The sequence below is a fragment of the Haliotis cracherodii genome, unplaced genomic scaffold (genome assembly GCF_022045235.1).
Source record: "Haliotis cracherodii isolate W230 unplaced genomic scaffold, xgHalCrac1.p SCAF_4, whole genome shotgun sequence".
Taxonomy (NCBI): domain Eukaryota; kingdom Metazoa; phylum Mollusca; class Gastropoda; order Lepetellida; family Haliotidae; genus Haliotis; species Haliotis cracherodii.
In genome coordinates, this window is record NW_027266297.1 from 18,704,900 (window position 1) to 18,732,849 (window position 27,950).

At 40.6% G+C, this 27,950-nt stretch overlaps 1 protein-coding gene across 4 annotated transcripts; it reads left to right on the forward strand.

The window, feature by feature from the left end:
* The first annotated feature begins 415 nt into the window (after nt 1-415).
* Nucleotides 416-27,528, forward strand: LOC139479051 (uncharacterized). Of its 4 annotated transcripts, none has more exons than XM_071261801.1 (3): nt 416-431; nt 23,728-23,980; nt 24,887-27,528. In XM_071261801.1, the coding sequence occupies exons 2-3, from the start codon at nt 23,765-23,767 to the stop codon at nt 25,205-25,207; spliced, it is 537 nt and encodes a 178-aa protein (XP_071117902.1). In that variant the 5' UTR covers nt 416-431; nt 23,728-23,764; the 3' UTR covers nt 25,208-27,528. The 4 variants fall into 4 exon arrangements, with proteins under 4 accessions (XP_071117902.1, XP_071117901.1, XP_071117900.1 ...); XM_071261800.1 differs by lacking the exon at nt 416-431 and adding an exon at nt 464-681; XM_071261799.1 differs by lacking the exon at nt 416-431 and adding an exon at nt 13,299-13,334.
* The last annotated feature ends 422 nt before the right edge of the window (nt 27,529-27,950 follow it).

Sequence of the window (27,950 nt, forward strand, 5' to 3'; positions counted from 1 at the left end):
ATATACAAAATATTCATCAACAAAGGAAATGTGCCTGTTAGCCTCAACATGTCCGTTATTCATACAGTTCACATCACCACACATACTACATGTCATTCCCAGCTGTAATATCAGTTCAGTCAGTTATACATCATAGCTCGTACTGAAAAAAATATTGGCCTAATCTTATTATTTCCTTGTTTCGTACTCAAAACCAACTTCCACAGTTTCGAATTAGACAACACTTACCTCCACCGCCTCTACTCTGTAATATACAAAAATTAATATGGCTGATAATACACTTGTTTCTTTCCGCAAAATAAAAAGGCATTAGTGACTCGGCAAATCGTATGTTATACTGAAACGCAACCGACAGTCGGCGGTGTGTTGCTCGACCAACAAGTCGTCGCTTTTCCCTCCTGCCTTCGCCGCGATACGGAAACGATTACAGGGTAAGACTAGCTTAATTATTGGCCAGGCTTAATGCTATGTGGGACATCAGATAGACACAGCTGTACTTAGAAAGAGATACAGTCCTGCAGTGGTGTCCAGTCATGGCAAACCGCTGCCTCCCGTACAGACAGGGGCGAGAGTATTGAGTAGCGCGAGACGTGAAGGAATGGATTGTACAAAAAGGTGCGTGCTTCTTTGAGGGAGCGTTCCGGATTGGGTTGCGTATCCCTGGGGACATCTTGAAACGGGGTAAGAGTAATATGTTGTCATGTCTCGTGTGGTTATTATTAGATCACGACACGTGCGTCCCGTGCATGACATAGCTTTGTTCAGAGCCGTCCTTAGCGCGTTTACACGCGCAGAGCACATGCATTAACGTATGTATTGGGTATGTGTTACACAAATATTAATCGAGTCATTGCTATTGTCCAAATTTGCTGTGTAACCCATTTAATAGTGAAATGTTAAGTGTGAGATTTTAATCTGGTAATAACAAATATTACAGCAGTTGGATGAAGGGAAACCATTATGTATGTGTTATATGTATTAATGTATATAATATTCATATCTTTTATCTAGAAACCTGTTACTCGTGTCTGTAATTCTCTATTTCTCCCATTAATAGGACCCCCCGTACAGATACATTTGTAAAGAGGCGAATATGGGAAATGTTTACATCTTTTCAGTGAACACTTCACCTCCTCAAAAGTCATTGATCAGTTAACTGAAGGCAGCGAGCGTTCACACGTTGTTCACGGTAGATATACAAGTCGTTGTCAACAAAGACTATGTACCTACAAACACATCACTGACTGAATTGTGTTTGTATATTTGACTGTAACCGTCGGTGTAAAAGCAAGTTCAATCAATCACATGCTGAACCATGACTTCATTATGCTTCAAACGATCGATTTCCAAGCAAGAGTTAACCCTACATACTTCGCGGACACGACGCTTGGTGTAGACGATGTTTAAATGTCCGTGGACGCAAGCGTAGGTAAGCAAGTTAGTGCTGATACACTGAAAACTAATGACAAGGGAATGTGAGAATTTGAAATATGCTTCAACACCATTGTTAAATGAGTACAGGTTGTCGACAACGGTTTAGAGCCTGTGTTGAAATATTCCTGGTACGTTGATGGTAGACTGTTTGCATGTGTAAAGACGTTAGGGAATTAATCAAGAATTAATTTGCGTTTTTTTGTAGAGATGAGTGGGTGATTATGGTTTTACGCCGCTTTTAGAAATATTCCAGCAATATCACGGCGGGGAACACCAGAAATGGCCTCATTTTCCTCACTCATTGTACCTACGTGGGGAATTGAACCCGGGCCTTGGGCGTGACGAGCGAACGCTGTAACTACTAGGCTCCCCCACCTCCCCTTTGTAGAAATGATATTTGATGCATGTATGTAGATGCCTATGTTTGTCTTATATTACGACCAAAGGATATTAAGATGGTGCTGATGCAATGCAAAAATTAGTTTTTGAAAGGCACGAGGGATCGATATCATCTACATGTAATTGGGCTTTACCGCATTAACTAGTGTAGGTGTAGATTTCATCTGCATACATATATATTACTGATTTTGCGGAACACGTGTAAGAATATTTGTGCGAAACGAGTGAAAGTGGTGAACTACAATCTGATACACACAAGAAAGTAACAATCTCTTGACTATCAGAACCACATACATGATAGCGAAGACGTAGCAGTGTGTTATATTACCCATAGGGTTAGAAATAACCTAGTTTATAAAAATCGTATGTTGACTCGATCAAAAATCATTTCTCGTGCACCAGTGTATTGTTTCCCTCATCCGGACGGCATTGTTGACGTCATTCGAATCTTATTGTGACGTATGATCGGAATGACGTCACACTAGAAAAAGCCGAAGATTGTTGACGTATTCGACAAATTGTGTTTTTCTTGGACAGCGGTGGTGATCAGTGTAAGGGTAGCCAAAAAGGATAAAGAAATAATGGGTAATAAAGAAATTATTACACCCGCATGTGTGCCATACTGATTTTACGAAACTCGTGTAACAATTCTTGTATCACCCTACAAGAATTCTGACACACGATTCGCAAAATCAGTATGACACATATATCCGTATAATAGTCTATACCCATTGAGGACATACGGTATGTTAATATACGCCGTGACGTCACTGTGAGTGTGACGTCATAAACATGTCAGCAATTATGTTTGCATTACCTCAACAATGGGGGTACATTACGTAAAAAATTACGTATTTATCGCGTGAACTCATTATTACACGTGCACGTGCCTCATATGGATTGTTATCAGACGCTTTAATGTCTCAGACTATAGGAATTAATAATTGATAGTCTACAATGTAGACTTGGACAATGCTGATTAAGAATAAGCGTGGTCAGAAGACCTTCATCAACAAACGAGTACTACTGACAGATTTTCTCCTGCACGTGCCAGCCTCCGGGTATCCCAATGAAACAGACACTGGTTACAATACATCGTGTTTTGGCGAGTGTATAAGGCGTATCATGAACATGTTCTCGTGTGTTTTATGCTCCGTTTCCATCAAAGAAGAAGCACGCATTCACCGACAGATCTGTAACCAGACCCTTGAAGTCCCGATCTTAAAATTTGACAATGCATATCTAAAACATGATATTCTGTGAATGAATTATGTAAACATTTATGGTACACCATGCATAAAGTGTTAATTTTCACCAAAGAAAAGACTCAATCATTGTGTAGTGAAGTAAACCAGAGCTGTAGCGGATCAATATTTATGGCAATAACCAATAACTAGCGAAGCATGAACCCCCGTTTGTCCAGGAGTTACTGTCACTCAGCCGCGTCAAGCGTTACAACACTGGCATAGGATGACTGCAATAACTCGGTGAATCACGGAGTAGCTCGGTGTGAAACAGTCTTTCATCTCCGTCATCGTTATCTTCATTCATAAAGTGCAAGTCTTGAATGTCGACTTGAAAATTTGATTAGAACAGTAAATTACGTTTGAATTATTCTAATGGGTTTGTTGATTGCTCCATTTTTAATGTGAGATCAGATTTCTTATGCACTGGCGCCGTTTTAGAATGTGATCCCATAATGATACTGGGATGGGGGTGCGGCTGTATCACCATAGATAGTTATTACATCCATCAGGAGAATCATGTAGGGCAGGCTGGAGAGAAGATGGCTGATGGCTGATTGCTGAAATTAGCTGATTGTATGAATCGACAAACTGCGATGACGATGCGTGTTGGTTCATTAGATGGTGTTAACTAAAGATGTTACAGAAGACGGTGTTGAGTAAAGATGTTACAGTAGAAGGTGTTGAGTAAAGATGCTACAGTAGATGGTGTTGACTGAAGATGTTACATAGATTACATAATGTTGACTGAAGATGTAACAGTAGATATTGTTGACTGAAGATGTTATGGTAGATGATGTTGAGTAAAGATGTTACAGTAGATGATGTTGACTGAAGATGTTCTCTAATGATGTAAACGACGACCCAGCTACACTATTGATTGCCTCAGGCACCGATAGTGTTGACGATTCCTGTTATGTCAGTGACAAGATTGAATGAAAGCTTTCTCAGATACGATGCCGACAGCAGGAAATACGACTGAGAAGGACTGTGCGACGGACACTTTATAAAGTACACTGTCATAATATTTGACGGTACATTACGTGTTGTAAAACTGTCCTAGTTTTTTACCTATGCTTAGCTGAACCCCTTGAATACAGTAGTTTTATGACGTAATAAAACAGCCTGGCTTTGACGGCAATCGAACTGAATTATAACCACCAGATTCATAACAATGTTATTCAAGATGGCGCCCAAGTTAATCTCGATTTCGCCCCCTATGAAAATAACGGCGAAGACGCTGTGTGTAACGGTATTATCACATCATGTGTCATACAACTGTGTATAAACTAGTCTTACAACATCGATCACATAAAAAGCAACACTATCGCCTGGGAACACCCATTCGTGATGTCGTTAAATCTCGTTAGATCTCATTAAATCTCGCCGTCCGCGTAATTCCATTAGTGCCTAGAAAGCATGAAAAGTCTCTCATCCATCATCTTGAGTTTACACTTCCTATCCAAGATTATCTCGGCGTCCTGGAATGCGTACAGATGTATATGAAGTGACAGTTCATCAAATCGCATTTACCGGCTTTCAGTTTGTGACTTTGTATACATTGCGTCAAAATATATTTTGGTATAGGGCATAGTTAATGCCCTTTGTAGAAGAGTTGGGTTCTTTGCCGCTTTGTTCAATTGTCGTGTCAGGCATACACGTTTTGTACACTCAGTGTGTGAGTCCAGAGTGACACACCCATAGTTTTAAACCAAGCATCGTATCATTGGGGAGAATCCGGGTATTTAATTCATAATTAGCGGATCCTGGTTTCTAAGGAATGTAACTCTGCTTAACGACGAGTTACCCCTGCCAAACTTTATTACGTAGTTGTTTTTAAGTGTTTTTGCATCTTCTTCAATCTCATTAAAATCAGATCTTAGTGCTGGCTTTGTTTATCGGGAGCGAGCACTAAGATCTGAGTATAATTAGATGGATATGCTCTTTTAAAACATTTCAATGAGTCACTTTAATCAGGGAGCACGGGGGGTGAAGGCATCTAAGCCAGCTCAACTCGCTGCTTCACTTAGCTGAGCCAGGATCCGGTGATCGTGGGTTCGTATCCTGGATTGTCCCCTGATTATGATCCTAAGGTACCATACCCGTGTTCGTACCAAACCGGTAAATGTCTAGGAATGTCTTACTTGTACTTTAATTGGGCATCCCTCCCCAACCATAGAATTGGTCTTCATGCAGCAGCCCACGCTTGTTGTAAGAGGCGACTAACGGGATCGGGTGGTCAAGCACGTTGACTTGGTTGATGTATGTCATCGTATCCCAATTGCGAAGATCGATGCTCATGATGTCAATCACTGGATTGCCTGCCCCAGACTCGATTTTTTACAGACCGCCGTCATATAGCTGGAATATTGCCGATTGCGGCGTTGAACAGCAAACAAACAAATCCTTCCAAACCAAGCCGACACGCTGTGATAGAACTGAAACAGGGGGCACGGGTGGCCCAGTCGTCTGAGGCGCCGCGATTCGCTGTGCAGAGTTGGGTCACTTAGGCACGCCAGAAACCTATGATTGAGGGTTCGAATCCCTGTTCGCCCCGATTATGTTTCTAGGTTTGTCAGCACCATACCCGTGCTCGTGGGATTCACCGAATTGGTAAACGTCTGAGACCTGCATCACTTCGGGCTTTCCTCCCACATTAAGCTGACACGCCGTGATATGACTGGAATACTGTTAAAAGCGGCGTTAAACCCAACTCACTCACTCACTCACTATTACTGAAACACGGTTCAAATCGGCGTTGAACCCCGCTCACTTACTCAGACACTGATCAGGCGACCGCTTATAAAACCACTATGAATAAATTCTGCTTTTAAATAACACCATAATGACAAACAGATTTATGAAAGAGCAATCACAAGGGGCATTTACAGAATGCAGAATATACACGATGCACATGGACATACACACAGCATAAAAAAGTTCATCTGGTTTAACTGACATGTGCTATGGATAGCTGACAGTCACCATGGAATGGTGCTCGTACTCTCACGGGTATTAATCAACACTACTTAAATTGACTTGAAAGCCACACACAAATATTTGAGCAGCTTTAATCTGTGAGATATATCCCTGAATAATACGCGACAGGTATTTAATTTCAGTGTAATTAGGAAGCTGTAGTCAGGTAAATAAACACATTTGTAGGTAAGTGTAAAGATTAACACTAACTGTCATGTTTAACATGTTGACGTTGCTTGGAGTAAGACAAGTGTAGCGTCCACCTAAACAAACTAGACCGGCTCCCAGTCACAAAGGAACCTGAAAGTTTATGTCTCCCATGCGTCTGGGGCTTGAAAACCTTGTCAGTATCGTAGCCAAAAGTAATTGACATTTAAACGTTATAAAAAATTAAATCTAGCGTGGTGGTAGGTTGGTTTTATTGAAGACGCTGATTAGTTAATGGTGTTTGGTGCGATTGGACCCCGCCTGCCGCGTTAAATATTTAGCCAGTTTAGATTTGCAGGAAATGTTTAACTTATTAAGTAAGCAATGTAGGTATTTCACATATGGATGAAGTAATGGCTATATCATGGGGAAGATTATTCTGGACTAAATGTTTGTGTAAGCGAGGGAGGTTATGAAGTTCGGTTTTCATAAACTTGGTTTGTCTAAACTGTCTTTTTGTTAAATGACGAGAAGATATACTGTTGACCGTCTTACAGGAACCTATGCAAATACTATCAGAAAGAGTCAGGATCGTTGTCATAAATGTTTATGACTATGATGAGAATGATGATAATGGCGATGGGATGATGATGATGATGACGATGATGATGATGATGATGATGATGATGACGATGACGATGATAATGGAGATAATGACATAATGCTTACATATGTATCTCTATAGTTAATTATGAGGGGCGGTCGGGTAGCTAAGAGAATGCTTCCAGCTGAACCTTGCTATAACGTTGTGAGCTCACAGGGAGCGGTCGGCTAGCCTTGTTAAAGCGTTCGCTCGTCACGCCGAAGACCCGGGTTCAATTCCCGACATGGGTACAATGTGTGAAGCTCACAACTATACTCACTCACTTAATTATGAACAGGCGCCATGAAGTAACAGAATGAACACCAAGAATTGTTTTAAGTATGCCAAAACCGAATACTCCCGTACATACTACGTCAATAGCAGTTGATTGCGAAGGCAACGCTATCCGTTAATCACCCAGCAAAATGGAACTGACAAGGTCACTCATCCCAGATCACTTCCTTCTTCAGTGTCCTTCCTTCATCAACGTCCCATTTCCCCTCACATCCTGTCAGCGGTGATGACATCACAGATATGAACCCATGTCCTAGATTACCATGATGCTTTTTCACTTGTGTGGTGTAAGGGACCGGTCATTAAATATTCACGATCTTTAATTTTGGTTAGAGACGGATATGATTTGGATCACTTTTTCAAGACATGTCCTTTTTTCAGTACACCCAGCACGGTGAACATGTTCTTTCTGTAAAACCTGAGGAAAACTGACCCCCCTGTCCCCTTGCCACCACGACCACCACCGCCCCGCCCAACCCTTTCAGACCAAATGGTCGATCCCTAGTGTCAAGTCTTGTGTTGGAATATCACGTCCATTTTTATCATTATACGTTGATGAATGGCATCGTATCCCAATCGCGTAGATCGATGGTCATGATGCTAACCACTGGATTGTCTGGCCCAGGCTAGATTATTTGCAGACCACTGTCATACAGCTGGAATATTGCTGAGCGGGGCGTTAAGCAACCACAAAATAATCAAAGAAACTATTTCATATGGAATAATTATTATTTGATTTACAAACTCACTATTATGATTTACTGTTGTTTTCTATGTACATTTTGGTTACACGACTAGGACTATGTTGTGACCGGAGTCTGGTGAAGGCTGCATGGAGACTCAACTGTGTTATTGATTATATGCAGTAACCTACGGAAACCATAACTTCCTAATTACTGCCGTGTCCTGCTGTGGCTTATACTGATTATTAGTAATACAGCACTCCACGCTGGGTCAGCCGAGGTCAGTGCGATGTGAGGGCAAGGTGTGCACATGTGGGACATGATGAAGTGTGCAAAACTAATAACTAGCTATTACAACCAAAAAACCCCAAAACAAACAACAACAAAAACAAAACATCCCAAAAAAACCAACCAAACAACCACAAAAAATCAAACAAACAAAACATTAATACTCCATATATTTGCTTCTATGTGTATGTGGGGTGGCTTAGTGGTTAAGCGTTCAATCGTCACGCCGAATGCCCCTTTTTGTTCCCGACATGTGTACAATGTGAAAAGCCCATTTCTGGTGTCTCCCGCCGTGATGTTGCTGGAATATTGCTAAAAGCGGCGTCAATCAAACCTCCCACACCCTAATAGTGTCGTAAAATCAAACTATCTCACTCTTTTAAATCGCTAATGCGTTCTGAGTGTAATATAACTCTGTTTTGTTCTGTACTAAGGAATCGGTGTTATCCCGTCAGCACCATCAGATTAACGGTGTGTTTTGTGTGGGAGGGAACATGATGGCATGGCTTTGGGGATATATATATGATATATATGTTTATAGGTGGTGATTCAGTGGGGAAAACACTAAACTCCGGGTTCTCTGAGTGTGGTACGCTGTGATGCGATGTAGAGCGGCTCATTGTCATATGAGCCCGTGAAGATCCGCGTTAGAATTTATCTTCACCCATGCTAGGTCGTAAGAGGCGACTAACGGGATCATGTGGTCAGGCTCACTGACTTGGTTGATACATGTCATCGTATCCCAACTGCGTAGATCGATGCTTATGATGTCAATCACTGGTTTGCCTGCTCCATACTCGATTATTTATAGACCTCCGTCATATAGCTGGAATATTACTGAAACAAACCAACATTGTCCCATGGTACTATCCGTTTCGAAGCGGTGCGGAAAAGTGCGATGCTATACTTTGCGATGCAATGCGGCGGTGCGGTGCGGTGCGGTGCGGTGCGGTGCGGTGCGGTGCGGTGCGGTGTGGTGCGGTGTTGTGCGGTGTCGTGTTGCTTTGATATACCCATTATCCAAGACACTTCACCTAGCAAAACAAAAATAGCACCTATGTTAATAAGCTGGTGCCACTGAGAACATTTATGTGTATATTTATATTTATAAAGAACATGGCGCTATTTTGCTGAATCAAAACAGAAACACAAACTCCTGACGGTATCAGATGACCACTACATAGTTTATATTCGTGTACATAAGTAGAATAATGTTCTGCTAAATTGCCCGAGACTTCACCACGCCCAACGCGACACCCAATGTAAACAGCCTTTGATTCCACCCCCTGCATGCAAGACTTAAGCGTTCGTATTGATCACGGGGACGTAGCTGGCTGTGAACGAATCACGGGTGTATATGCATTGCCATCCAATACTGACAGCAATACAAAAAGTTATCAATTAACAGAAAGCCATATTACTCAATCCTGATGTTAGACCCCCTACCTTAGACGTAATATTAACACCACTCTATCGTTTCCGATGCCTTCAATATGTTCAGTGTGATGTCCATTGTGTGTAAGTATTTATCTTTGTTTGTGAAGTATTAACGATGACTGTTTGATGTAGACATCAGAGAAACAAATGTCCTTTCATGTGATCTACTGTATATGTCGGGCAAAACAAAACACAACCGTTTAAGTTCAATTCTTTGAAGCATAAAGGAGGCGAGGTGAGGTGTTGGGTTTAACGTCACGTTCAAGATTATTAGACTTACATATCGACGTGCATCCACGTGTGTGTGTGTGTGTGTGTGTGTGCGTGCGTGCGTGCGTGCGTGCGTGCGTGTGTTTGTGTGTGTTTGTGTGCGCGTGCGTGCGTGCGTGCGTGCGTGCGTGCGTGCGTGCGTGTGCTAGTACAAGTGCGGACCAATGCCAATTTGTAGTGCTACCCCACTCAAGCACAATATACTGAATCCGAGCCGACCAGTCCTTGTTTTTGCCCCATAATGGCGAGCGCCAGGTAGCAACAAGGATAATCTTTTAACGCTTTTTAGTATGGGATCAAACTCCTACCTTCTGCTCTACGGGCTGACGCTCTACCATTAGACCACGGAGGCGGTCGAAGCATAAGGGGAGCTTATTGTTGCGTTTTTACTATTTGTTTATAGTTAAGAAGACTGTTGCGGTACTATTGTGATCATACGTGGTACCACTGACAATTAATATCTCAACTTGCCATCGGTGTATTTACATTTACAAATGCGATACATCGAAAAGTCGATTAATCGTTACACCCATAATTAGCATTACAGCCATATATAGCAAATATGTCGGCGTGTTATAACGCTGGTCGTGTGCTGAAAGTGACTTCTTTGGTAGTTGTTGTTTACAACTGTCACGGAGGTTCTGAAATAGCAGGTATCACGGGTGGTCCAGTGGTATAGGGCTCCAAACTTTGATCTACAGAGTTGTCTCCCTGAGGGTTTTATCAAAATAATACGTTATTTCGGCTTTCCTCTGTTTTATACTGAAAAAAACTGTCATGAGTAGCGACTCCCCGCATCCCTGCCCCTTATATAATGAATAGCCTTCGTTAGTTTGGGAGTTAAAACAGATTGTACTTAACTGCAGGGCAAAAGCAAGTATTCGCCCTTGTCTGATGGCGGCTAAAATGAAACAACAAAAAAATGGTTATTCGGTGGTTGTATATTTGGTACGGGTATCATAGTTGTGTTTGAGATCTTGCGTTTGCACGGGTTTGGCGTTACGTAACAGCCAAGTAACGTTTTCGCAACGAATTGTTTGATAGGCATTACTTAGAAGTTGACAAAGTAGACACAAGTTATGGATAACAACTTCTTTGATGCTGTAAAGGCCACGTTTCCGTATAGATCCTTATACCGTTGTCAAACGAGACTGTAACAACTTCTTTGGTGCTGTAAAGGCCACGTTTCGGTAAAGATCTGTATACCGTTGTCAAACGAGACTGTAACAACTCCTTTAATACTGTAAAGGCCACGTTTCGGTATAGATCCTTATACCGTTGTCAAGCGAAACTGACAACGGTATAAGGGTCTATACCGAAACGCAACGTTTGTAATTTGTGGGTCAAATTCAATTTTCAAGTGTATACTTTCTTGTATACTGTTTATATGCTGTGTGTATACGTGCGGTGTACGCAACATTTGAATATGAAATGTGTACCTTGAAAAACATTAACGACGTGATGTGTAGGTACATGTGTTTAGCTATTACTGTGGTACACCTGTCCTTTACGTTGGTGAGATCTCTGAAAGTCACTATTGCCTCTACAGTGAAACCTTGATAATACGCAATGTTCGCCTTATCAATATTGTCTGCAATATCAGGTTTGTATTGACTTTCGACAGCATGGGGTATAAGACCGCGGATTGTCTCCGTAAGGCCACATCGGATTTGTTACCCGTTTGGCGAGATCAATGTTCATATCTGAAACACAACACTTCTTTTGAATATGAAATATAATCAAATGTTAATGATTAGTATTAATACTAATTCGTCATACAAAACTTGCTACCACAGCAGATTTTTGGTACGATCAAGCGATTCTTAGAATAATATCGATACAATGAAATTGCATCACAATGTTTTACAGACCATTGTTGCGTCATTGGTTTCCATGGCGTCAGAATCAAATTACATCATTAATCCCTCTGCCACTGAAACTGTATCCATTATTTATCATCCAAAACTGGCTCCCACAGGAGATATCGCTTGGATTAGATCAAGCGATATCTACACTGTAGATATCGCTGCAATGAAATTACATCACAATGCTTTGCAGACCATTGTGACGTCACTGGTTACCATGACGTCACAATCAAATGACATCACTAATGGCTCTGCTACTGAAGCCTGTTAGCAGTACTTTTTACACTGAAGACACTGCTAATTACTGTCTACAAATTGAAAAAGTTGGAAGAATGTTTTTGGATGATAAATAAAATCTCACCCTCGTGTCTTTTGATATCTGATTTATCAACTCGTGTTGATATATTTGATATCAAAAGACACTCGGGTGAGATTCTCTATATCTCAATTCTAATCTCATGCGATATGGCAATTCTGGTGTGCAGGTTTACCTAAATGCGAGCCTTAGAGATAAAGATCATGCTGAAACTGGGTACCAGTACTGTCTACACTCATGAAACTGGTTATTTACTGCTGACGAACTGACAAAAGTTGGAATGTTTTAAAGATAAATAGAATCTCCCCGGAGTGTCTTGTAATATAAATTATCAACCCTCATCGACAAAAGTTCAAGCCTAGAAGTTGTAACCTTATGTTACGGAAAAACAAGTCAATTTGTTACGGCAGTATAACTATAACCGTACCTTCAGCTAAACGTGCCCTCTGCATGGTGCGGCCCCCATCTCAATCATAAAAAATATAGGGCAGTATTAATGAGTCTTCTCCCTTCAGACTATGTATGAAGGGGCCACATTAAAGCTTTGTGAACTTAACACCTGCAATGGGAATATGCTTCACTTGTTTGAACATGAGAATTACAGCTTTAATCCGTGCTATCACGGATGCCCCTTTATATAAAATACACCCCGTCACACAAACTGTTATGACTAATACACGCCCATACAAAACGTCAAGTCATACCATCTAACGTGAAAATAATACAGTGATGGTCTATTTGAATAAGCCACAGTGACAAACACTAAAGGAATGCAATCATTTTGAATTTGCCATTGGGGAGTTATTGACAATATTGTGCTATTAAGATTTTTTCACAGCATTCGGAACTGACCCATTATTCCTTGAGTGACTCGGGTCAAATTTACAGATGTTTATAAGCAGTAAGTCAAAGTACTGACTCTATAGAAAGCACTGACAGACCCACATTTGTTAGTGTAGCATTTAGCCCGGGGCACCGAGGTACACCCAACGTGACATCCTTCGTCGTAGGTTAGTGTTTTAACATATCCAAAAGGTCACTTGAAAATTGTCCTTTACTCGTATTTCCACCTGAACTAAAATGCCACCGCGGTTAGATCAAAAGGCCAGCTTACCTACCTGGCGGATATACATCCAGTGCAACTTATCACTAACATTGTATTTTTTTTATTTGTGAAATATTTGTGGTCAGTCGAGCGTGGTGTTTTTTCAGTAGGTTATGGGTTATGCCCCTTGGGTGTTGTGCGACAGACGGGGTTTGTGGTCTTGTCAGATGATATTTCTCTCGGATCCTGTTTACACCTGAGATGAGGATGTCACACCCATACCTTGACAGGTGAGAAACAATCATCTCCGCAGGTAATAATTTCAGGACACATCATTACAAGGAAATACTCATTTTCATTTGGTTGAACGCTTTTCATGTTTACTGTACACCTTCCGCTCAACAACCGTTAACACATAGACGCGGATTCCGACGTGAATAAATACCATTCATTTTTTATTCAGCGAATATCACAAGGTACGTTTTTTTACTTATGTTTTCCTATACTATATATTTAATTAATTCAGATTTTTGATCCAATTTATCATTACCAACATATAATGAGCTCTACGACACCGTATACTGAATGTTTTAACTGTTTAATATCAGCTTAGTATTTCTAATCTTACATGTTCATGATCTCATATCTATATCGCCTATTTATTCAGTGAATAATATTAGATTCCTTATCAGTAACTTGATAAATTTCAATAACAAAATCCAATATTATTTGACGTTTCGACGTATATTTGACATATCACAATATATAACAGCTTCTTTGTCAAACCAACATATCATATACGTTCATACCAACGTAATTATGTTTTCAATTATGCATTTATATCTTTATTCTACATGTTTTGATTTCTTAATACTCAATATTAATAAGTTAATTTAATAACAGCACCTTGCCTTGCCGCCTGTCCCCCAAACAACAACCCCTCACTATCAGTTTGTTTATCGAAATACAAGAACTGACAACACGCTCCCCCAAAACGAACGCCGGCCATCAATCTCCCCATGACCCATAAATATCACCTTTATCTACTAAATAACATCGTAGCAAGCTCTAATATATGAAGGATTACTGCACCGGCTTTTTGATCCTAGTGTTAATACCTCCTATTTATCACATTCACCGAATACACTTTGTTTGTCAGTTACATGCCTATATCACAGCTGCGTGTAACAGCCCACACATCGCAGTTGCGAGTTACAGGGCGATGTTACAGTGGATGTTATAGGCCGGCCGTATATCACGGTTCGTGTTACAGGTCGATCGCATATCCCGCCTGCTTGTTACAGCCTGTATATCAGTTTCAGTTTCATTCGCAAAGAAACCACCATCGGTGGCACTTTAGAGATTTTAGATATATCACACCCGTTCCGTACAGCCTGCAAACCCGATTGCGTGTCACAGGCCGTATGTCGTGTATGTTACAGGCCGTATATCACGGTTGCGTGTTACAGGCCGTATGTCGTGTATGTTACAGGCCGTATATCACGGTTGCGTATGTCGTGTATGTTACAGGTCGTATATCACGGTTGCGTGTCACAGGCCGTATGTCGTGTATGTTATAGGCCGAATACTACGGATGCGTGTCACAGGCCGTATGTCGTGTATGGTACAGGCCGTATATCACGGTTGCGTGTCACAGGCCGTATGTCGTGTATGTTATAGGCCGTATATCACGGTTGCGTATCACAGGCCGTATGTCGTGTATGTTATAGGCCGTATATCACGGTTGTGTGTCACAGGCCGTATGTCTTGTATGTTACAGGCCGTATATCACGGTTGCGTGTCACAGGCCGTATGTCGTGTATGTTACAGGCCGTATATCACGGTTGTGTGTCACAGGCCGTATGTCGTGTATGTTATAGGCCGTATATCACGGTTGCGTGTCACAGGCCGTATGTCGTGTATGTTACAGGCCGTATATCACGGTTGCGTGTCACAGGCCGTATGACGTGTATGTTACAGGCCGAAGATCACGGTTGTGTGTCACAGGCCGTATGTCGTATATGTTACAGGCCGTATATCACGGTTGCGTGTCACAGGCCGTATGTCGTGTATGTTATAGGCCGTATATCACGGTTGCGTGTCACAGGCCGTATGTCGTGTATGTTACAGGCCGTATATCACGGTTGCGTGTCACAGGCCGTATGTCGTGTATGTTACAGGCCGAAGATCACGGTTGCGTGTCACAGGCCGTATGTTGTGTATGTTACAGGCCGTATATCACGGTTGCGTGTCACAGGCCGTATGTCGTGTATGTTACAGGCCGAAGATCACGGTTGCGTGTCACAGGCCGTATTTTGTGTATGTTACAGGCCGTATATCACGGTTGCGTGTCACAGGCCGTATGTCGTGTATGTTATAGGTCGAATACTACGGATGCGTGTTTTAGAACTCATTATTATATCACAACCGCGTGGTACAGGCCGCATACCATTTACTGTTGAAGTCATTTTGATAACAACATGTGTAATTCCCGTTGTTTTATACTGTTGTCGACGCATAATACGGCTGTTTACACAAATGTGTGGCCACCTAGATAGAAATTCGTCAGTATATATATAAGCACAGATACCCATAGTTTCCGTTGACATTCACAACACCTTTATGTTAGTACTGACATTACCATATTATTTATCAACGTAGTAAATCAAATCTCTTTCTCTTTGGTGTGTTCTTTAATTTGATTTGTTACCTCAACGATTTAGCGTTAGGGTTCAATAGCATGCGATGTTTTTGTTCTACAAATCACTCTTAGACTCTTTATTATGATACTCGAAAATCGACATGTAAGTCTTTACGCATGCTCTTAAGATAATACCATTCTTTTCATTTAACTTGTATTATATTGGGACTCGTTCCTTACGTGATGATTGATATGTTTCACTTTTAGAAATGAAGAAACTACTGAACTAATTTCCAGAAGTATATCATGATAGGAGATTGGTTCATAGTTAGTTCCAGATGACGCATACATGATTCGCACCCGGACAGTATATTAGAATAAATTACCACTTACGTGTGTAACATATACAGAAATAAGGAGACCCAACACTGGAGAACTAGTCATATGTGGTTCTTTGTCCAATAGGCAGTTTTTAGCATACACTCAAATTAACACTGATTAATATTATGTCAGCTCGCGGTTCCTGTCACTGCCTACGAGTTCCAAATGGAATGCATTGCTCCGGCAAGTACATACTATATACAGCCGCCATGGTGGATGATGTGCGCACCTGGCTCATCAGTGCGACAGAATGCTCGAAACCTATATGGTATGTAGTCATAAAGATGAATGTACGTCTATCGTCCTCGGAGAGAAGGTCATTAGGTCAAGGTCAACTTTATCACTGATATGCAGTGCTTATAACACGCTTATATTACATAATGAGTTTGTTTGTTTGTATGTTTGTTGTTTAACGCAACACTCAGCAATATTGAAAATATGGTCTGTATATAATCGAGTCGGGACCAGAAAATCCAGTTAACATTGATCCTAGCAATTGGGATACGATGACATGTATCAAGCATGTTAGCGAGCCTGCCCACCCGATCGCGTCATCACCCGATTATGTCAAGCACAGTAGCCTTTTACGACAAGCATAGGTTGCTGAGGACCCATTCTATCCCATCTTCCCGAGGCACGGGAGTTAACTGACTATAAATGTCTACTTTCCATCCTTGCCAAACTTGATGGATGGAATTCCGGAATTACATTATGGTTGGAGTAACGAGTCAATGCATAGTCCAATCATAATCGCGTAACGAACTAAACATCCGGTTTGTAAACAACATGGATTTCAACGTGCATATTTCGATCGACTGGAATATTTGCAAAGCATGTGTACCGCCAGTTTGGCGTCGACAGCTATTTCGCAAATCTGTTCATGTTCGTAATCAAGGTGTTCAAGTGATCTAATTCACTTCGCGGGGTAAGACCTGTTTTATTTCAAATGTGAATAAAGATCTTGATTATCGATCAGATCGTTTTGACTGGGCGCCGCCATTTTGTTTGAAGCAAATGCATGTGATAAGAGAGATGGAATTTTATTGGAGAACAGGAGGGAAATAGAATGGACATAAATCGTAATTCCAGCCTAGTTCGGCAAGGGTGAAAACTGGATTTTTATAGTTAGTTAACGCTCTTGCCTCGGGAAGATAATTATATCCCAGATCTTCACGGGTCTCCAAAATGAGCAACTTGACAAGTAAAAGTGTGGATTTGAGTGTTATATGTAATGGGGGAAAGGGTGTGTTATGTAATTGTGGTGAAGTGTGATTTTACAGAACACATCTAAAGCCGCGTGTGTACGGTAGACACAGTTTTACCCATCGTCCATCTACATGGCATATATGTCATTAGGCGGCACCAGCTGTCAACGAGGGGCCCACCACATCAATTTCAGTGAAATAGGCACGACTTAGCTGACAGTCAGATGTCTATTTCAGCAATGTGTGCCGCCACGCACCTGCCACTACTGTTGTACTCTGTTGTTCTGTGTTGTACTGTGATGGGTGTTTTTCATGCTGTACAGGCAGATTGATAGGTAAATAAAACAGGATTGTTAGTTTGTTTATTATAAAATATATATTTTACTGTGGAAACATGTTTACGACTGCTTATCTATACTATCCTCCGATTCAGTGACAAGTTAAATAGTAATATACTTCTGACTAATGAGGTGAGGTGAAACGGGGTTCAACGTTGCGTTTAAGATTATTGCTCTTATATAGCGACCTGCGCGCGCGTGTGTGGATGTGTGTGTGTGACATGGATACCCAACTCAGAGACAGTATATTGACTGCGAACCGACCAGTCCTTGTTTTTATCATCTTCATGCCGAGTACCAGGCAAGGTAACAACAAGTACCATCTTCTAACGACTTTTGGAATGACACGAACGGGGATTGACCCACTGACCTTAACATCTTTGGACAGACGCTCTATCAACTAGACCACGGAGCGATCCGGAAAATGGCTAATTATTTATTCTGTGACGTTATGTTTGCATATGATATAACACTCTAAGGCCTGAGGAACTTTTTACCAATCTAGTTACAGGTCACTTACAAAATAATACCTTTCATGCATTATTACAAAATAATACATTTCATGCATCATTACAAAATAATGCCTTCCATGCATCATAACAAAGTAATACATTCCATTCATCATCACAAAATAATGCTTTTCATGCACCATTTCAATATAATACCTTTCATGCATCATAACAAAATAATGCCTTTCATGCATCATAACAAAATAATATATTTCATGCATCATCACAAAATAATGCTTTTCATGCATCATTACAAAATAATGCCTTTCATGCATCATAACAAAATAATACATTTCATGCATCATACCAAAATAATACATTTCATGCATCATAACAAAATAATGCCTTTCATGCATCATTACAAAATAATACATTCCATGCATCATTAGAATATAATACATTTCATGCATCATTACAAAATAATGCCTTCCATGCATCATAACAAAGTAATACATTCCATTCATCATCACAAAATAATGCTTTTCATGCACCATTTCAATATAATACCTTTCATGCATCATAACAAAATAATGCCTTTCATGCATCATAACAAAATAATATATTTCATGCATCATCACAAAATAATGCTTTTCATGCATCATTACAAAATAATGCCTTTCATGCATCATAACAAAATAATACATTTCATGCATCATTACAATATAATACATTTCATGCATCATTACAAAATAATGCCTTTCATGCATCATAACAAAATAATACATTTCATGCATCATTACAAAATAACGCCTTTCATGCATCATAACAAAATAATACATTTCATGCATCATTACAAAATAATACCTTTCATGCATCATTACAAAATAATGCCTTTCATGCATCATAACAAAATAATACATTTCATGCATCATAACAAAATAATACATTTCATGCATCATTACAAAATAATGCCTTCCATGCATCATAACAAAGTAATACATTCCATTCATCATCACAAAATAATGCTTTTCATGCACCATTTTAATATAATACCTTTCATGCATCATAACAAAATAATGCCTTTCATGCATCATAACAAAATAATATATTTCATGCATCATCACAAAATAATGCTTTTCATGCATCATTACAAAATAATGCCTTTCATGCATCATAACAAAATAATACATTTCATGCATCATTACAATATAATACATTTCATGCATCATTACAAAATAATGCCTTTCATGCATCATAACAAAATAATACATTTCATGCATCATTACAAAATAACGCCTTTCATGCATCATAACAAAATAATACATTTCATGCATCATTACAAAAAAATGCCTTTCATGCATCATAACAAAATAATACATTTCATGCATCATCACAAAATAATGCTTTTCATGCATCATTACAAAATAATGCCTTTCATGCATCATAACAAAATAATGCTTTTCATGCATCATTACAATATAATACCTTTCATGCATTATTACAAAATGATACCTTTCATCATTTAATTAAAATAACAACACGAAACTGCAAATAATTTGCAAAATGATTTTCAAATCCCAATAGCTAAGTAGCATAATTATATAAGTATATATCCTAACCCCTTGAGGACCAGGTTAGAAATGGTCTTCAGCAACCCAAGCTCGTCGTAGACTACCGCCAGGCTCGCTGACTTGGTTTGATGCATGTTTCCATATCCTAATTGCGTAGATCGATGCTCATGATGTCAGTTACGGGACTGTCTGGTCCAGACTCGATTTACATGTAGCTGAACTATTGCTGAGTGCGGCGTTAAACAATACCAAAAAACAATATACATACCGAAATATTTGTCGGTGATAATTTCGGAAGATCTCAGTATTGCTTTTCTGTACAACACATTCCTCAAGCGTGTAGTCTACATATCTTAACCGAAATGTCGCGACGATGGTATTTATTCAAGTAAAAATGTTCAAGTTTGTAAAATCCAACCCACATGTATAAGCTGCCTTGACGTGCAATACAATACGGTCAGGCTAAACCATTTCTCCCACTCCCGGGAAAGGTCTGAGCTATGGAGCCCTTAATAAAACATTTATTTGCAACACAAACTTCTGTAATATGTACCAGGGATTATTTACAAATCTGCTGTCACTTACTTACAAAAACCATTCACACAGCGGAATCATGTACTGATGTCTCCACACAGCGTTGCCGTGTGTGGAGCCTCTCTGTTGAGGCGAGATGAACGTGCATGGCTGTCAAGACTGTGACCCAGAATGACGAGGTCAGCAATGTTCATGGCACGGTTACAGATATCAAGTATGGAAGATTAAAAGCCAAATACGTCTTAAAAACATGGCGTGTGCAGTTTGGGGTCAACCATCGTCGCCAACTATACACACGTATATTATGCCTGGCAACCTGGCCGTATCACACAAACACTCACCGTTGAAGAGTCATGTTTTCACGACATGTACACTATGAGCTTATACTTCAAATAGTACCTTTCATGCTAATAAAAATTCATAAAAAAATTAAAAGTCCATTATTTGTGTATATTCATGTCATATTGCTTATCCTGCCGTCTTGCTTTATATTTAATTGTTTCGCTGAAACTGATAACTTTTCTCTTGTACCACCGTGGGTGTTTTTTTACTGAATAATTTTGAGTCGAGCTGATAGTTCTAGGTCACTGTCCAGTGGTGCTTCTTCGTCACGGTCCACTGGTAGTTCGATGTAACAGTCCATTGGTAGTTCTATATCAAGGTCGATTGGTACTACCACGTGACGGTCCATTGATATTCCTATGTCACGACTCGGACCAATGGTTCCCCTCCCCTGCTAGTGTTGCACTCAGACCTTCATGGACTGCTTTTGGTGTAAAACCCTTTTTCTGCAAGTACTTAATCACTGCACGTTCACTTTTTACAGCGAAACAATGTGCTCGATTGACTCAAGTTTTTTGTGCGGATATACCTCTATGACATCATGTAAAGTCAACAACAACAACAACATATTTCATTATCACGCAAATAATTCTGTGTGAGGCTTTGAATTTATCAATCAACCCTCCAACAAAAATGGTAAACGTCTTGTCCACAGCATGCCTTACTTGTGGATTTCCTCGAAGCTGGCACATGGTGTTGCAACTGACATGTTGCTTAAACAGCGTGCATCCTCACTCACCCACCCACGCTCGCTCACTCACTCACTCACTCACTCACTCACTGCTGCCAAGCCGATCATCATCCTGCTACGGTCGCATGAAAGACTGTTACAGTCCTATTCAAAGCGATGCTGGTTCAGCCCTATCCCGTTACATTCACACTTTCATTCGTTAAATTCACATTCGTTGAAAGCCTGTCAAAAGGCACGGTGCAGATATGGTGCAGATGTAATATTTAGGTGAGTCAGAGATAAAGTGTGAATAATAAGCTCATAAGCGATGATACTTTATCACCATTATACGCATAGATTATTCAGGTTCTGATCATGTGAACAGTTTACAGCACTTCTTTGAAATGCTTTCGTTACAGCTGTGAATATAAGTAAAGTTTCATAATCCATCATTCAGTTGTCGGGGAAATCCAACGATCTATTACGGCTTGATATATAATGTGTTAACATATCTTTCATTAAAGTAGTCCAGATAAAAAAAGGTTTATAACGACAGACAGGGAGTCATGTCTGGTCACGTGATTTTTTATCACGTGACCTAAATCGCCAACCATGCCCTACAACGCGCGTTTGTCCGAGCCTTTGAACCATCTTATGCAATGGTGTGGATTAATGTGCAAGGGGATATCTTTTCGAGTGAAGACGTGTGGATTCTTTCACTGAATAGGGGTCTTTTACTTGACATTCTTTGGATAAGAAGCCCTTGCAACATATAAAGGCCTGCAAGTATATGAGAGCGTGCAGTATGAGTCATCTTCTCGGAGCATGTACAACATTGTATAACACAGTGCATGGAGTGGGGGTCATAGTATTCCGGGAGGGTTACAAGGTCGCGTTCTTATAGCGGTTGTCAGTTGGCATTTTACGCTGGTGATTTTTTTCATTGTGCTAAAGATAAATCACAAGTGGGTATGCACATCTGTTTTTGCTCTTCAGCAAGTGTTCGGGCAATTTCGTAGCGTTGAAGTTTACCTTTGGAGTAGTCTCGGGTTCGATTCCCAAAATAGATGCATGCAAGATGTAAAATTCGTTGTTGCTGTTCCCGACCTATTGCTAAAGCGGCTCAAAACTTCAGCGACATGCAACTTGGTTCTATATGACAAACCTCCGTTTACAAACGGCCGTAGCTAGTATATGTGATACCCATGAGGTCACTCAGTGACTTGGTTGATGCATGTCACCCGATCGATGATCATGATGTCAATCACTGAATTGTCTGGTCCAGACTATCTACGGACCGCCATCATATGGCTGAGCGTTGTGGTAAACAACAAACAAAACGACAGTCACGGTAGTCATGTGCAGTATTGATACAGAACCGGGCCGCGACTGAACACATTGGGTGTAACACATCTTTAAACAGTATTTCAGTTTTTTCACGATGTGTCAGGTTCTTTTGTTATGTAGGAAAGCTCAAAATAACGCAGCTTGTACACGTGTACCAGGTGAAACGCCACTTTACAAACCTAATTGACTTTATGTTCGAAGACACCCCAATACACCTTGTAAGTTCCCTTGGTACGCGAGAAGCAGCACTCATTCTTTTGGACCGACATGTTTCACTGAAAGTGCAGAATAGATTGTTTGCAAAGAGACATGAATGCACGCAGTGGTCTGTAGACACCAGGGTCAGTACCCTCGAAAAAAGAAATAGGACCCGTTAACGTAGGATATCAGTGAACCTGGTTTATCAAGATATGAGTTAAAGCTACAGGGCAAAAGGTACGGTGGGGCATGTTGCCATACAATGGATACATTAGCAGTTTGTTGCACCTGATGACTACGCGAGGGACTCCGCTATGGCTGTGTATACGTTACATTTGGAGACTATAGTACAGTTCAGTTCTGGTCTACAACGTATGTCTTGTTGAAATCAGCGGGTAAGCATGTCTAAATGTTTCGGGATTTCTTTTCATATGTTCACTTGTATGTCCGTATTTTAAAATGGTTGGTATGTCCATCCTTCTGTACAATTGTTGGTATGTCCATCCTGTAAGATTGTTGATATGTCCATCCTTCTATAAGATTGTTGGTATGTCCATCCTGTAAGATTGTTGGTATGTACATCCTTCAATAATATTGTTTATGTCCATCCTTCTGTTGGTATGTCCTTCTTTCTAGTCGTCTCTGGGTTGCTGAAGACATCTTCTGTACCTGGATCTTCACGGGTCTAGAGACTACGTGAACTTCCTAAATATATGTACTCAATCAGGCCGAAACAATGACGTACAATTACAGCGCTACACTCTGACTTGCCAAAGTATTGTGTACTTTTGTTTCAGGGTCTGTATGAGGGATGAGCACGTAAACGTCGGTTGACTTTCAGAACCGTCTATTTGAAACACGGTATGAAATTTGTGACGCAGTCTTATCTAATCAAGTTATCTAGTTATTGCCGGGTTATCAAGTTTCAATGAGTTAAGGGTATAAATGACCTCCTCTTATCACACCAGTTGCGACCGTGTTGAACACTACTACCCTGTCTGCCACAGGTTGATCTCGGAGCAGGCCGAGGCCCCGGATACTCTGATGGACGATATCGACATCAACACGGGGATCATCCCTATACGACATTCCAGTCTCCCTGGGCAAGTGAAGCTACCTAAGAGATACGAGAGGGTGTGCAGGGAGACAACTCTCAACGGCAGGACCCGGAAGATCAGTCAGGCGCATGTGCAGAAAGACGGTTTGGGAGATCGCCTGGATGACCTCATGCAAGCTATGCTGTGGGTCAAGCAGGAGCTGGTAAACTGAGTTTGTATTTGTGAATGAGTTAGATATAACGCCACCTTAAACAACATTAGTTATTTCGTGGCGTGGGAATAAAGCATTATTTAAAATAAGTCGAAGGGAACAACTACAAGTAAGATGCTGACAGACCAAGGGTAATTATCAAGGCGAATATCTTTGTATTCTCAACCCCGATATGCCGTTTGCCAAAGCAAAAGTTTATTTTAGTATATTGCAATTTTTATGTTGTTTTACATCATTTTACCTATTTTGTCACGATTAACTGAAGTCATAAGAAAATATCAATTGAGTAATATATTATTGTTTGAAATTGTATTGAAACGTCCTGCATAAAGTCATGCTTTCATTCCAGTTAGTGAGTGAGTTGGGTTTAACACATCTTTGAACAGTATTTCAGTTTTTTCACGATGTGTCAGTTTTTAATGGAGGAAAGCTCAAAATAACGCAGCTCGTACACGTGTACCAGGTGAAACCCAGGGCCTCGGTAATGATACTGACTTTGTAGGGTTTGTTTGTTTGTTTGTTTGTTGTTTAACGCCACACTCAACCATATTCCAGCTATATGACTGTCAATAAGTAATCGATTCTTGACCGGACAATCCAGTGATTGATATCATGAAGATAGATCTACGCAATTGGGATACGATGACATGCATCAACCAAGTTAGCGAGCCTGACCTCCCGATGACTTACGACAAGCATGTATTGCTGAAGGCCTACTCTAACCCGGATCTTCACGGGTCTGACTTACTAGGGCCATTTAATGCTAACACATATGTTATACGAGCGCCCGAAGGTGCACAGCGAGTTGTGCCGTACCAAACAACTGTATTATTTTCAGTATTCCCTCAATTGTCAATGATTCCAGGTCCTTTTCATTCATACAATGTCCTGTTGCAGATCCTTCTTCGCCAACATGACATCCTGCTGAAGAGACAGTTCTTTAATATACAAGATACCATCCATTCCCTTCAGAGACCGAAGACAGAAGAGCAAACATCGAATCAACACAAATCTAAACATCATGTACATTTTCACGACATGGACGATTATCTGTTGGATAACTTTGTCGTTCGTCCATCATCTAGTGTGACCTTGTTAAACGACGTTGACGAGACCGAAGAAGATGATGACACATTTAGACCTCGAACATGTTCTATGAGGACATCGCGAGATCTCGCAGCGTTGGCGAGAAGACGCGGGAGCAAAGAATTGGTTTGACGAACAGTGATAATTATGAGTTGTTTTCGGAGAGCAAGAACTAATGTGACATGGGTTACTAAACCCAACAGATGCTTCTACGACTGGACATTCGGGATGACATAACTTTATACTAGGCAAAACCAGAGACCATATAATTTATCATATGGTCTCTGGCAAAACGCAGACTTTACCCCCACTGGTTCCTCAATACGATTAATGCAACTTCAACGTGGCAGCTAGCCCTGATGTGTTTGCCTTGGGTTGTTGTGTCGTTGTAAGTGATCTCTGTACGACTGAATGAATCAGCACGTGGTCTGCAGGCTCGTCTGGGCTGCTGCGTGAAACAAGTGTCCATTTCATTCTACAGCTGCTGAATCATTCGGGTACTGGTGCCCTTGTTCGACTCTCTACAAATGCACGGAATGTTGTTTAGTACAGCGTCTGGTGGTTGCATTACATAATACCCTGTAACAAGTTCATATGAGAATAGCCTCAAACGTATACTGCTTCTGTTATCTAATCGAGAAAGATAACGGACATTAGCCATGGTGCCACATGCGATACTCCTAAGTTTATAACAATCATCCGATCCAGAGCATTGCTGAGCGCCCGAGTTTTATGCGTGTTATCTGTTGTCAGAATTTCACCGTGTTATGTATACCGCCAATAGGAACCACCTGTTTCGTCATATAAGGTCTGCATGACAGTTTTACTTTGGGATAAATCTGTACCCGCAACATAACGATGATGCACAACTAAAAGACTTTTCCTGTATTTCTAGGGCGGTAGGCTATTTTTTTTTACGCTGAGGGCCTGGGTTCGATGCACTATTCCGACCAAAGACGTATATACATGTATCTCTATACGTCTTTGTCAGGAATAATCACGGTTTTATTGTGCCCACTGAGTTACCATACCCCACACAGTCTCAGCCAACAAGTCCATGTTTTATCCCCTTAATGCTGAGCGCCAGGCAGGGTAACACAAGTACCATCAAGGTATGAAGCGGACGGGGTATGATCGAACCACCGACATCCCCCTCTATCCACTAGACCACGGCGGCGCTCGCACGACTCCGAGGACTGGTTTCTTGTACTATAGGCGATTGAGTTAGGGTATGAAATAATGTACCGTGTGACATCAAACTGAAACAGAATCCTTCACAGTTAAAGAGGCGGTCCGCCCCGGCAAATGTGCTGTCCCTGTAAGTTTCAATCAGGTCACTGAAACAAATATTATTATTTAGGTATAGTCGTACCTGATTCTACTGTCTACAGACAAGATGGCTGCAGATGGTCGCATTATCGTGAGGACCAGCTTCAGTTTAATGATTGGCAGTTTGTTTACGCTAATGTTCAGGCATTTTAGGTTTGGTGGATGATAGAACACCTATTAGTGGCGTAGGATGTGTTATTTATCACTGAGATGTCGTTTAACGTCATATTCGTTTACCATTCATTCACATCCCTAGCTACAAGTTATTGGTGATTGAACAAACGGTAGATACTCGATGATGAGACGAAAATTAATACATGCTCGATGATTAGAGTGAGTAGGTTTTACGCCGCTTTTAGCTATATTCCAGCAATATCACGGTGGGGGACAACAGAAATGTGCTTCACAGATTGTACCCATGTGGGGAATCGAACCCAGGTCTTCGGTAGGAGGAGCAAACGCTTTATCCACTAGGCTACCCCACAGCCACATCGATGATTAGAAGTGAACCAGATGTTGGAGCTGAAGTGGTTGCTTGACGATTGGACGGGAACTATATCACAGTATATCGAGTTGTTCCATGATAAAAAATAAACTAGAAGCTCGATGATTTGACGAGAACGTGTTGTTCGATTATTGGACGAGAGCTATATACTTCGTGGCGACAAGACTGTAACACAAGAAAAGATGATAATTTTAGTCCGATTGAAACTGATGTGCCATATTTGATTTATTGATAAAAACAATGTGAAATACCCCCGATGTTGGAGGACAGTCAATACACATGCCGATAACTTTGTTTATGGAGCTATACGGGTCATATAATGTCATATAGCGTGCATGCAAGAAGTGTTTATTAAGCGTTATTACGAAGCCAACGCCATTGTGTTGTTAACTGTGTACTCCCTTTACAAAGATAACTGGATATTCCAGGTATTCAGCCACCTCAACTAATGAACAGTGTTTCATTTGAAAATGTACAGATGCCTTAATAATAATACCATTAGACTTATGTGCAATACGTGATTGTTTACCACATGTATGCGATATGTCTGTTCCCTGTAGATCTGTCACAGGGAAATATATTTCCTGTGTCAGATTTCAAGAATATCGAAATCAATAAACCATGCATTCAAATATAACATACCTAAGTGATTTGTTTTATTTGGTAAGGGTTGTGAGGCAGTGTGGTGGTTAATGCGACCGGCGTCACGCCGAACTGGGTTCAATGTGTGAATCCCATTCCTCGTCGTTACATTAATGAAAAACTTGAATACTCATTCACTCATGTAAGTTGGTACACGCGCACTTTATGTTGTCCACGCAAACATATTGCAACGGTATGCATTTTTTCATATTTTCTGTCTGATATTTTTTTTACTCTGAAGTAAATAGATTAAAGTTGTGGTAAAACAGCGGCGTCAAACCTCCAGACGTCATTACTATGTATACATTTATATTAATATTTTATCCGTTTTAGAGACATTAAAAACATTACATATGTTGTATTAACAAAAAGGCCTTCAATTTTGATGACGTGACCTTT

What these genes read in the sequence shown, in the direction of transcription:
- LOC139479051 (XM_071261798.1), top strand. Translation starts at nt 23,666, where the DNA reads ATGACCTCCTCTTATCACACCAGTTGCGACCGTGTTGAACACTACTAC. An exon ending in TGTGGGTCAAGCAGGAGCTG is followed by an intron (nt 23,981 to 24,886) that starts GTAAACTGAGTT and finishes GTCCTGTTGCAG; the next exon opens with ATCCTTCTTCGCCAACATGA.